This window comes from Setaria italica, chromosome III (genome assembly GCF_000263155.2).
Source record: "Setaria italica strain Yugu1 chromosome III, Setaria_italica_v2.0, whole genome shotgun sequence".
In the NCBI taxonomy this organism is placed as follows: Eukaryota; Viridiplantae; Streptophyta; class Magnoliopsida; order Poales; family Poaceae; genus Setaria; species Setaria italica.
The window spans coordinates 45,288,637-45,301,500 of NC_028452.1; the positions used below are offsets into that span (position 1 = coordinate 45,288,637).

General features: G+C 42.3%; 2 protein-coding genes across 2 annotated transcripts; both read right to left on the bottom strand.

The window, feature by feature from the left end:
* Window positions 1-487: 487 nt before the first annotated feature.
* LOC101755799 (protein CLT2, chloroplastic) lies at window positions 488-3,662 on the bottom strand. Its single transcript, XM_004962841.2, has 10 exons — window positions 3,261-3,662; window positions 2,965-3,110; window positions 2,759-2,796; window positions 2,384-2,499; window positions 2,066-2,165; window positions 1,956-1,991; window positions 1,743-1,793; window positions 1,494-1,617; window positions 1,065-1,190; window positions 488-928 (listed from the first exon to the last, which is right to left on the bottom strand). Exons 1-10 carry the CDS (start codon window positions 3,398-3,400, stop codon window positions 771-773), a joined length of 1,035 nt encoding a protein of 344 aa, XP_004962898.1. The 5' UTR covers window positions 3,401-3,662; the 3' UTR covers window positions 488-770.
* An 853-nt stretch (window positions 3,663-4,515) lies between these two features.
* On the bottom strand, window positions 4,516-12,543 carry LOC101756195. The gene is made up of 7 exons (XM_004962842.4): window positions 12,170-12,543; window positions 11,124-11,394; window positions 10,893-10,998; window positions 9,193-9,316; window positions 8,340-9,095; window positions 5,867-7,787; window positions 4,516-5,489 (listed from the first exon to the last, which is right to left on the bottom strand). Exons 2-7 carry the CDS (start codon window positions 11,305-11,307, stop codon window positions 5,074-5,076), a joined length of 3,507 nt encoding a protein of 1,168 aa, XP_004962899.1. The 5' UTR covers window positions 11,308-11,394; window positions 12,170-12,543; the 3' UTR covers window positions 4,516-5,073.
* Between the last annotated feature and the right edge of the window lie 321 nt (window positions 12,544-12,864).

The window sequence follows — 12,864 nt, forward strand, 5'->3', positions numbered from 1 at the left end:
GCACCTGTTGCGGGCCTTGTTTGGAAACATAATGATTCCCTCAAATCTATACATATCGGGAGGATTGAGGGAAAATTAATTAGTTTATTTTTTCACTCCAATCCACATGTATCGTCGGGAGGAATTTGCACTATCCAGACAAGCCCTTGGGCCGATCCTAGACCCACCTACCTAAGGGAATTATTCCAGATAGTGAACTGGAGTTTTCCCCCCTTTTATTAGTGATTTGGAGTTCATTCTTGTTCAATGTTAAAAACCGCAAAAAAAAAAAAGGAAAACCTTTGGGGTCAGTGTACCGTTGTCATATATGTCGCATCAGCATGGAGCACTGCAACATCCTTCAGCCTTTACCTTGTGCTTGAATCTAGCAGGTTAATTGAGCAGTGTTGGACTGGGAGTGTAAAATCGCAATGCGGTTTGATGATTAGGTTCTGGAGGCATGAATAAAAAGCATGTGCTGTTAAGAGTGCAACAGCAATTGCTGGTATGTACATGAAAGATTTCATTGAACTCCAGTATCACTATTAGCACTGATTTCATTGAATTCACCTTCTATAGAAATATAGAATCAGAGAGCACTTGCAGACTCCAGGGGAAGTATTCATGGTCCTACGCCAAACACGTGCTGCTTGCCCTCATTACGGTAACAGACATAATTACAAATCTGAATGGTTATATGGTCCGTATAGTTCAGTGGAAGTCGATTTCACTAAAAACTAAAATCAGTAAACTTTCTGTAACCAGTCATCTGGAGCATTCCACTTCAGCTTTCAATCAGCCTTCGACTGTTTCAACGACAATTGTGGGAGGTTATACAGAATCAGACCCATCAGCAATACCACAGCACCAATGATGAAAGGCGTGCTTAGCTCTGCACCATGAGGTATGTAGGGCAAAGGAAGTGAAAGGATGTAGATTGATATTGGCACTACAACAGAAAACGAACATGATTCAGCAAGGTCGTGGCGAAATTCTTTTGATCTGATGTACAGCACAGTGGCACCAGAACCAAAATGAAGATGAAAATTTGAGGAGGGGAAAGGCAAGGTGCCATAAAAAGGAACCTGCTGAAGTTGAAGTAAGGGAAGCAACAAGGGCAGATGACAGCTTCACCAAATTGAGGAGTGCGATATTGAACGCCATATTCACCACTATAAACAGCAAAGGCAGGAACGGCGCTCCTCCGCAATCTATAAAACAGTAGCAAGTGAGCACCAAACGCATACAGCTTTTCCATTTTCCTAAAAAAGGTGACCTACACATACATGTAAGTTAGAAAGAAAGGGTCCAACAATATGATATCCTTAAATAACAGCCATCGATCACAAAAATAACAGAACATAACAAGTCGTTGTTTCTTAGTATATCAGGAGCACTTAACCATGATTTGAATACATTTACTTTTTGCTAGTCAGCTAATTGAAGTGTACATACTCTACTACAATAGTATATAAATTAAATGAAAATTTTCGATTATGTGAAAGAAGCATCACCAATCGGACTTTCCCCAACATTTAAGAAGCACTCAGCACCACCATTTAGATAACCAGGAAGCTCAGCAAACTTAATTCCCCTCAAGTTAGAAAGAAATGGAAGAAGAAGAAAGACAAAAAGGGCCTGCAAAAAAATATATTACAAAAATTATATAATATTCAATCCAGGTTCAAAGACATGGTGATGATGATGTTTTGAAGCATTAAACATGAAACTCTAGACCAAGTTTATCCAATTTATAAGGTCACCTGGAATCCAGATCCAAATGAATTAACCACAAAGATGTCTGGACGCTTCCCCTGTGAAAATGTTTGATAACACAGTAATGTTATGAACAATGATTTGACCATGAGTTCATAAATAAAATTACTGGTCAATCAACAAAACAAAGTGCCAATAAATATGCCTCAATCCCAGAAACATGGTCATATACCCAAAAAAAATGATAGAAGAGAAAGAACCTTAAGACGTTTTGCACCATCAATGAAAACAGCCTCCTGTCATTCACAATGTACCAAGTCTCAGCACCAGCAGAAAAAGGAATAACATAAGATAACTTAAGCAGCTATACCTTCAGAATAGATGCACCAGCTTGAAATGCAGATGAAGTGATCATCAGTGTTGGCCAAATTAACTGGACTCCAGACAGAAACTGACCCTCATTCGCTCCACTAAAATATCAATTTTTTGTGATAGTCATAGCCAATCAATCATAAGTTACCAGGATGGCAATAACCAATTTGCAAAATTAATATGATAGAATAACAATTCTTCAGCAAATTGTAGCTGATAGCAGTGAAAGACCCAAATGCATGTATACAACTTTTCCTCCAAAAACATGTTGCGCCACAGGGATAAGAAAATAAAGTAAAGTTTTAAAATGGCATACCTTGCAACAGCAAGAATCACACCGGAAATTACTAGGAGGCAACCAATTATTTGTCTCACAGTGTAGGTCCTTCCCAAGAGCAGGGCAGAGAAGATAAGCTGCCACACCAGGAATGACTGCAGCATACATTCGGAAAAATCCACATCATTACAGAGCTGCAGCTGTTTTGAACACTAATCACTAACTGGATCCTGGATGGCATAGGTTATATACTGGCACTAGCCACCTAATATTAGCATGGATCCAGAAAACTGGTATTAAAGTTCGCATAGGTTACAAACATGCACAAAAATGAAACATTTTAACAAAGGACTACACATATAGCTGAACAAATGTTAAGAGCCGATCAAACCCAAAACCAACCAAAGGGCATACCTGGGATAGTATGGGAATAGCAGGTCCAGGCAGCATGGCTGCAAAATTCAGAAAAGATAACCAGTTAAGTGATCAAACATGAGCGTTGAACATTCTGCAGGAAACACAGTTCCCTTGTCCTGTCTTTTCGATCAAGCAGGAAATATTTAATCTGCCGTAATTGATTACACCACATCCTGCGGAGTGTAAAGAAAGCTCAAAGCTACCTCCAGCGGACATGCCCGAAGCGACTCCGAGCGCCTCCAGCAACCCGATGGCAACGAAGCGGCGCTTGGGGAGCGCCAGCATATCCCGGGTCACCACCCCCGCGCGGTGCCTGGCATAGAGTATCGAGAAGTACACGGCGACGTACCTGCACGCGCAAATCACGGAGAAATTAGCAAGCTAGCACGTCAATCGCGCCGAAATCCCGCCCCCGCATTACGTCGAACATCAATCTGGCGGCTGCCTGGGACAGCAGAGGAAGAAACGGGGGAGCTTTGGTTTGGCTTTTCTTACTTACCCGAAGGTGGTGAGCTGGGCGAGGAAGAAAGGGTATGCCTTGAGCGGCACGAGCGCGAGCTTGTACAGCACGCGGTTGGCCACGGCCAGAGCCACCACTGCCGCCGACGCCGCGGCGGTGGCCACCGGCGAGGAGCCCATCGCGCAGACGGCAGCGTTACACCGCCAGGCTATTCAGCTGGTCGAGGGAGCGTTGGGCTGAGATGGGGCGAGGTTCCGAGAGAAGGAAGGACATCGAAATGGAATCGCCGGACTGGGAACCCAGCATGAAAAACCGTGGGGGCGGCGGCGGCGGCGGCGCTGGCGGCGGCGGCGGCGGCGCTGGCGGCCGCCGCGTGGATTGCTTGCCGTGGGGGTGCGGGAATCAAAGCGTCTCTGCTCTTCTCCCCTGTTTTTTGGTATTTATGATTAGGCCCCTAGACTTTGCCCCTTTTGCCTTTTGTAAAATATGGTAGGAGGAAAGGAAAGTTGCGCAAGGAACCTTCCCTTACGTGGCTGTAGCATTTGACCGAGCTCTTTTCTGTTGAGACTTCAACGGCTGACCGGATTGCGCAGCCTTCAGGGAAAAAAAAAACCCTTGGCCTCGATGTGCTTAAAAAAAATGTAAACTTCGATGTGTTTTTATAGTAGTAGCTGTATGGACAACACTGTCGATATTACTGGTATTTATGAAAATAGCAAAATTCACTTGATTATTTTATTGACTCAGATTAGAAGAGAATGGCTGTGCCACTATAGATGGCATGGTGAGAAATTGTGTGTAAAGGGTCTCAGAACATTAACTCTTATGATTCCTCCGGCAAGAAAAATTGACGGTTTCGATTTTCCAGTTATTGGAGTTTACTTCTTAGAATATACTAGAAAATATAATAAATTTTACGAGATTACAAAAGTATACATTTAAGATAGATTATACATATGGTATTTTCTTTCAAACAAAATGTTTTCAAGAGTTTGATCGTAACTTGTGTAAAACAAAGTATTTATGACCAGACCTAAAAAAAAAGTATTTGTATTTATGACCAAGAAGCTATATTTCAATGTAGGATTGATCCAATGACTAGATTTTCCATAATTTAACTTGCATTCCAACGTGGACAGCATGTCCGCATCACCACATGGAACCTCCTAATTGCTCCTAATGAGGTCAGCAGATAAGAATTTATGGAGGGCAAAGAACAAAAACAAGAAAACAAGACTTACACCGTTCAGACAAGCCAAAATAACAGAACATCAATGAATTTAATGGCATCTGATTAACAGAACATTTACCATTTGATTTTATTTTTTTCCGCCAACACCATTCAGCCAAGCCAATATACATTTATAACTTCCTATGTCAATATATAATTACAGACTTACATTTGAGTCAAAACCTACACTCACCGCACTCTGTGTCAAATATGCAAACAGATGCACGATGGCACAACAAGGCACATCTGCATTCTGTCGCAAAAGAATACACAATTGAACACAATCTGAACTAGAAGTTTCACTCCCTCTAGAGGAGTTGGCATCATGCACAAACTAAAATTGAACTTGTTAAATCGGAGTAAACACGGTGAGCAAAAGGGGCAAGCAAGAATTTACAAAAGAATGGCTCCTTGAGCACCTCTATCACCCCCATTCCCCCCCAAAAAAAAGAACAAATGCACGACCAGCAGTTAGCAGGTCGCTGATGTCGATTGAAATAGGTGGATGTAGATTCGTTTCTGTCATTCTGTGTTGCTGACTTGCGTGCAAATAATAAGTAGCAACCATGGATTTCAACTACGATCATAAGTGCTCTTGGCACGTTAGGTTGATAGGAAACTCTACATGATTGCACAGTTGCACTTTGATTCGATCTTTGGAGGCTTCATGCTGTCAGATGTCCTTGAAAATTCATGAACCTGTTGCACAGGTATATGATCTGTAGCGACAACTTCCATCTTGGCAGTTTCTGTGACCGTTCCACCTTCTGATAATTTCCTATGTCTTGGCATTCGCCTGTGGGTCGGCTTCAGCGAACTATCACCCCTTGGAATGGATTGTCCTACCATGGTAACTGTTGGGCGAGGAGCAGAAGCAAATTCTGACTGCTGCTCACGCTCCAGTCCAATTGTTGCAGCCCTGAATGCAATGTCATGAGCAATGGAACTGCAGAAGAGAATTGTATCCGTAACCTCTTCTAAAGTGAAGCATCTCTGAATTTGCTCCCTTGATCCCTCAACTGTAGCCAGCAATCCTTCTACAGGTCAGACATAAATTAGTGTTAATTAATTGACATAGGCACCAAATATGTTTAATCAAATTCAAATGGAAAATGTGCTGGATTTGTGGCATAACTACAGTGAGGATAGGCAGAAATGTATAGCTGATCTAGTTGCCAGAAATCAGTTACAAAAATCTTGAGAAAGGACATAAGTGCTATTGAAAATTCACTGCAATGCCAAATGGAGCCTAATCACCGGAAATATGTTTATCAAATAAGAGTGCATTATGTTCATATTGAAAATGCTTGCAATACACATCACTTGCAAGAAAACTGAAAACATGAGACAAAACCAGAACTTTTTAGTGCTAAGAAGTGAATATGTAGCAAACTAGCAAGTCATGAATACATACCATTATCAGGAAGCTCCATTGTGTTAGCCTCTGTTGCAGAAAACAACACATCCTCTTCAGAGATGACAGATACACAACCATCATCCAATCTCTTTGCCTCATTAGAAGCTGGAACTGCTTCATACTGCATTTGATAATTATCAACGCCACACTCATCACCAGGATGTTCTGGAATGCCAACTGAATAGCACTGACTGACAGCAGATGTACCTTCTTCAGTTTTTTGTATGCAACTTTCTTCAGGAGCCAAAGACAGTGGAATATTGTTATGTGTTTCGGTATCTGATGAACATGTGTTGGCACTTAAGTTCTGAATAGCATCTCCAAATGAATCAATATCATCATTAACAATAGCCTTTGCAGCAGACCAGCACTCTATAGCGCTTGAGAGAGTGCACTTACATGACTCATCAAGTTCCTCAGTACAAATCATGGTTCGTGAAGCACTGCTTTCTGAATTGTCGGTTAGGAAGCCAATATCTACAATTGCATTTCTCCGAGGACAAATTGAAACTGAACAATTGCTGGTTGACATATCTGACATTGATGCAATGCTTTGACAACTGACGGTACTACTTATTTGAGACTTCTCAAAGTCATAGTGATTACTACTTTTGTGGCGCTCAAAATGTACTGATTGCCTTGAAGACCCTTGATTGATGGAAGAAGCAGCTGATGAGCTGTCCCATCCAATGGTACGCTTCAGCGCATTGACACAATCCTTTGTATAATAGGGTTCTGAACAGAGAATGTTGGTAGCAGCTAAGGGTCTCCCTTCTACAACAGGCCATTTGTTGCTGCTTGACTCCTGCAGTAAAAGTACTGAAATCCCAGCACCCCTTGTATTTTCAGTCTTCAGGTTTAGATGCTCTGATCCCACTTTATGGGTGGTATGTTTATCAGAGACAAATTCAATACTTTCAGGCAATGACTGTGCCAGGCATTTGGATACCTCATTGTTGTGGTTGGCAGTTTGGTCTCTTAAAATATCGCACTCAGTTACAGATATTGGTTCTTTTTGTTGACAGTCACTTACGCTACATTGATGAGATGAAATATCAATTTTATTTCCTAGCGGAGAGTCACCAATATCATGTGGCTTTAAATTTTGAGAAACATTCTCCCCATGTTGCCATGACAACATTCTGTCAGTTGTATCCATTGTTGACTTTGATTCAGGGCACTTTTGCAGACAACCACCTTGAGGTTCATCATTCAGCAGCTGACCGTCAAGAGATGACTTCTTGATACCCTCAATGCAATCTGGAGTTATATGAGGAGCTTCCCATGCAACACAAGGTTTAGAATTTCCAATTTTGTGGTCTGGTTGATGTGCTTCTTCCAAAGTCTGTATCTTTGGGTCCACAAAAAGAATCTCATCTACTAAAGCACATTCATCACAGAAATCAATTTCTCCATCATCTCCTATTTCATTGAATAACTTTCCACACCTAGTGCATGTTACCATTTTAGTGTGTCCGACCTCAGAACTACTTGCAACATTACATGAACTCTGAGCTATTCTACTTTTTTCCATCTCGAGGCCCTCTATGGTGCTTTCTGCATATTTTACTGTTCTTGGAGATTTTGGGCCACTTTGAGTAGTTGATAAACTGCACTGATGGCAATTAGGTCCTCCGTTCAGCACATCCAACTTATCAAACATAAATATATCCTCATGAATTACGGAACTAGATGTTGCTTCACATTGACTCACTACATCATTCTGTTCTTGGTCATTAACCATACAAGGGCCAAAAGTGACACCGTGCTCAGAGCTTAAATTACTGCTTGTCATGAAAGAGGAATCATGCGACAACATAGATGAGTGTACATCATCTCCTTTGACAGCACCAAATGTGGTGGAAGGAACACTTGATAGAAGTGGCCTGAACTTATCTTGAGGAGCTTTGCGTTGATCCTAGAAAAGGAGTATACCATTTGGTTATATTGCGGACAATCCAAAAGGAAGGCATAAAACAAGAGAAAGGGTTCTCGTTTGCATTAAAAGTAGATCAAATGCACAAATAAATCAGTCTAGGTGCACAGCAAATGCAGTTCCACAAGAGAAGCTATATTGAACTATGAAATGATTACAGAACAACTTATGATATGTAATCATGTACAAGGTCATTTGAAGCCAGTAATACGACCAATTAAATATAACATTGGCAACAAAATACCAGCAAAGTACGAATCACCTCTGTTTTTCAAGGATCATGTGAAACAAAGGCAATGACAAAAGAGTTTCAAGAACAGGAAAGTATCTTAAATAGAAATGTGCATCAGCTGGACACAATGAGTAAAAATGATATTAGTAAAAAAAAAAGAACAAAATAACTATAAGGATAGCAAGGTTTTCAATTTTTACTAAATGAATAACTAATTATCTTCAAGGGGGATTCTACCATGTGATGCAAAAACAAATATTACATCATCATACCAAATATGAAAGAAACAGAACAATGCCTACCATCAACCAAACTGCAGAATCAAAGGACCTCTTTGGAGCAGAACTAGGATAGAAATTCTTGGATGGCTTCTTAGGCGATGCAATAGTTCTGGATTTCATTACTGGCAAGTTCTTTCTTACAGCTGGGCTACTGGATCTGGAGTAACTAATTGGTATAGATTGCATGGATTCTAGATCATCTTCAGCAGAAGATCTTGCAGATGCTTTGCTGTATGAGCCGAAATGATCTCGGTCATTGCTGTTGTATGAACTGGCTCTTCTTGATGGAGTAGGAGATATAGATTGCCTTCTACCTCTCCGATTCATGTCCGATCCACTGAAAGATGAAGGAGATCCACCCCTAGAACTGGATACTGGACGATCTGACAGAGATGTGCGCAGGTTCGAAGGTGCTTCAAAAGAGAAACCAGGGTCACTTGACTGAACACCTTGAAGGTTTAGCGAATATGACCTGTGACTAGCTTTAACTGGTGAATTTCTCCTTCTTCCGTTTGAAATTGGATCACTTGAACCAGTACTCATCCTCCTTGAAGCAGGACTTGGTGACCTTCGTGGAGGTGTTAATGTCTTAGAAGCTGGAGGAGTTGAAGACCTCCATGACGGTGTTGCTGGTTGTAAAGCAAGAGGTGTACTGCAACGTGAAGATGAATTTGACGATCTGGTCCTAGTGAACACAGTGCTGGTACATGAGCGTGGTGATGGGCTAAGCCTACTTGGGCTTGCACTGCTCCTGTTAGACCTTCGAGTACTATCCATCTGTGCAAAATCAGAAAGGAATATTCACACTTGATAGGTAGGTCTTGTCAATTGAAAATTTTGACTACCAGGACCATGTCATGAGATAAGCACTCACTGTGGATGACCTCGAAATTGATATTGGCTTAATCTGTGCCCTGCCCCTATGAGCCATACCAATGCGCTGGTATTCTTCATCATCCAGTGAATGAAAAAGTGGGGTCTCTGGTGGAGTCAACAACCTGTTAAGCAAAAAAGTTAGATGCCTGGTAAGTAATGGCTTACACCTGACATATGAAATGCCCTGGGCCTTAACAGATGGCAGCATGAAGGAGACACTGTTGAAACTCAAACTCCCTAACTCGATGGCCACGGCAAAGCCAGACCCATCCACCAGCCCTAGTCTGCGCAGCCCTGGATTATGTGCCAGCTGTAGCTGCCCATGGCTACACACAGAAGTATACCCCCACATGACACAAGAACTATAGGTAAATGGAGTTTTACTGTTTTAGACAGCACAAAAAGCTTATAAGTCAAACAAAATATGTGAAAGCTGCAGTATGCAAGCATCAGAGTAAGGAAACCTTAAATGAACTGACAGAAAAAAATAAGGAAATCTAGATCAGGAAGCTTCTTGAGGCGTATAAGAATCACGCGTTAATCAGAAACCACAACTCAACAGAGATAAGAATGTTTGGCTATAAAACAAGAGAGAAACTCAACAACAAAACAGCAAATGCCATGTTGCAAAAAGGGAGAACTCAATTATCCATATAAGCTCATTGCATGCCAAGAATAAGCAGAACTAATACAAAAATTCGACCAACCTAGGAGGCACTAAGGGGCTTTTAATTAAGAAGAAATAGGCACCCAAATTCGCCTCGCCGAGGACTTGAACTTGGGTGACCTGGGCGGACGTCCATACCCTCAACCACCTGAGCTAGGCTCAGTTCCTAGCAGCACTAACAAGAGAAAGGTTCTAACGATGTATTACTCATTAGTACTCAGAATGATAACTGCTCTTCATTGATCAAGCACCTATTGACAGTGTGACCTACTGATCTAATAATGTGGCCTAGCCAGAAATTACAGTGTCAGGTAGAGGCATTCATTCCTTGTATGTGGTATAGTAGAATAGTATTCAGTAGACCAAACAAAAGCACTAATTTTACTGAAAGACCAAAACATTAACAGAATGATTAGTAATGAATAATAAAAGATCCTTGCTGTTTTGGTGGGCCTACAGCACAACTGTAGGGCTACTATTGGTTTCGCACACCCAGTGAGTTCCAAACCTAGTGGTGGCACTGACTAAGCAGCTGCATGGCTAGTTTCTTGCAAATCAAATGGGTATCTGAGTTTGCTATATGATTTTATTACTTTCTATGCATTCGCGTACCATAGTTAGGCAACCCCCTCTCTGAACAATAGGGAGGAATCAAACAATAAAGGGCAAGGAGGATCCTGGTTTTGCTCTCAAATTGCTTGATTTTAGGAGCAGTGTGCATTTTGAGTCAGGGGTAAGATGATGGGGATCTGTCCCATCTGCTGAGCAACATACATACTTAACCAGAAGACTAAGCAATTTGTAACTCGCTGCTTAACTACTCAACATCACATAATGAGAGCCAATCTGTACTAAACATAACAAAGACATAATAAGCAAGAGATATGACATCCCCCAAATAACTCCATAAACTATTTTTATTTAAACACCTAACATAAACTATATTTGTTGAAACTAAACAAAGTAACATGCGTATTAAACTATTAAGCATGGAGCAAACCAAAGAAACATGTGCCATTAAGTGTACATACCAATCATAATCGGTTCTCTCACCATCAGCATTAAGCAAATCTCGGTTTTCACCCCTTCCAGCTATGTTGACACCAAGCTTTAAATCCGGAAAATAGCTCAACTTTGCTGATACGCAGGATCAGAAAGAAAGAACAGACAGTAAATATGATCAAATCACAAAGTTCACACTAGGAAATACAATGTTGCGAAAACTGTAGGCAGATCACAAGGATGACATTTATGTGCCTTACAGATAGATTCATCAAAATCCTCTGCCGGGTCCAGTAAGAAGTTGTCCCTCTCATGTTTCTGCATATCAGTGAACAACGTGAGCTCGTCATCCTTCGGTTTAGCAGGCAGAATGCTTCCAAAACTATGCCCCCTTTCATGGGAAATCTCTTTACGAGATCTCCTAGGCGACGGTGAGGGGGGCATCTTTGTAGTATTTAAGTCTCTGGAAGGGATTGTAGCTATGCTCTTTCTCTCTGGGACATCAGACTGAGACTAATCCATTTGAAATATCTGCAAATGGGCTTTCATTAGTAAAGAAATAGGCAGACAAAAAATGCGCCAAAAATCAAAAAGGCATTTGACAGTATCACAGTGAAAGATAGGACTAGTTGCTGATACACTGAATATGAAGGGCGAGGAATGAAAAGTTATAAAAGAAGCCTGAGTTGTGAACTATGCATTGCCCAAAGTAACCAATCATCTCATTGCCGCACAAAATTATCCACCCAACACCAACATACTAACATAGTTACTACCTTCCTAGATAGCAATGAAACGGGATGAACCAAACAAAAGGTCCCAAAAGGGAGCCCGAAACTTGAAGATGCCCCCATATTTGCCACAGTCCAAAGCCCAGTTTGCCCAATCCATCACATTCTGGATGAAAAAAATCCACCAAATCAGGACAAAAATAGCCAGCCCAGTGGCAGGTCTCCAAAAATGAGGCGGACAAGCCAAACAAACACAAGAGCGTATTGGGAACGCTAGCATTCAAGCTCAGCATTTGACAATCCACAACACTACTAGCTGCATCTAGCGATCAAACAAGCGAGATAATAGAAACAATCTGCTAAGCTCACAATTCAAGAAACCCTTAGAATATGGGAGATAAAGAGAGAAAGCAACATGCCAATTGCCAGCATCAAGAAAGGTGGCAGTAAAAAACCGAGAATTACGCACTTCACTGAACAACATTCAAGTATCAAAGCATCTACCTTTAATTGACCACACTAGAGAGAGACACTAGCACACCCAACAACAGCTCAGTACGCCCCAGTCCACTAACCCGCATTCCGCCGCCGCCGCCGCTCACCGGCGCCCCCCGCCCGCCGGCGGTCCGCTCCACCAGCCGCGGCGCCGCGGCCCCCGGCGCGAGCCCCGAGGCAGATCCGGCTTCGGGCCCGAGCATTGGTGGGGGATCCCAGTCGTCCCCGCCGCGCGCTCCTCTCCTCCCCTCCCCTCCCCTCCCCTCCCGCGTACGCCCTCGGCCCTACGGGGGCTCGTCGGCGCCGCGCGTGGGGCGATGCAGTGGGATTGAGCTCGACCCGGTTGCTGGCTGCCCTGCAGGCTGCGCGCGTTGTGCGCTCGCTGGAGGGGGGAGGGCAGAGCAGAAGCGGAGGTGGGGATGGGACTGGGGAAGAAGGTGGTTTTTGCTCTCTTGGGTTTTTTTTTTGGCATTATTTCAACTTTTTTGGTTTATCTGGATTTCGGAAAGATGGATTTGAGAGGATTAGCTGTGATGTGGCAAATCGTTGTGGTGTATTAGATGGTAAGATTACGATTTTACCCCTAGGGGAGGATGAGGATACCGTACGCCACAGCTTTTTTTTACAACTCAACCAATTCCTATGCTACGAAAGAAATACAAATACAATTAGTGCTAGCATAAGTAGATGGTTGTTACTTGGCAGCATTATATCACTTGAAGTCTTGAACAAAGAAGGTGACGATGTTCTGTCAATTTGGATCATTGAAATGTTG

Excerpts from the sequence above, each read along its gene's own strand:
- LOC101755799 (XM_004962841.2), bottom strand. The coding sequence starts at position 3,400 with ATGGGCTCCTCGCCGGTGGCCACCGCCGCGGCGTCGGCGGCAGTGGTG. Across the intron at positions 2,500-2,758 it reads CTATTCCCATACTATCCCAG|TCATTCCTGGTGTGGCAGCT; the intron begins GTATGCCCTTTG and ends TGTATGCTGCAG. Across the intron at positions 2,166-2,383 it reads GTGATTCTTGCTGTTGCAAG|TGGAGCGAATGAGGGTCAGT; the intron begins GTATGCCATTTT and ends TTGATATTTTAG.
- LOC101756195 (XM_004962842.4), bottom strand. The coding sequence starts at position 11,307 with ATGCCCCCCTCACCGTCGCCTAGGAGATCTCGTAAAGAGATTTCCCAT. Across the intron at positions 9,096-9,192 it reads CAATTTCGAGGTCATCCACA|ATGGATAGTACTCGAAGGTC; the intron begins GTGAGTGCTTAT and ends GATTTTGCACAG. Across the intron at positions 7,788-8,339 it reads ATTCTGCAGTTTGGTTGATG|GATCAACGCAAAGCTCCTCA; the intron begins GTAGGCATTGTT and ends CTCCTTTTCTAG.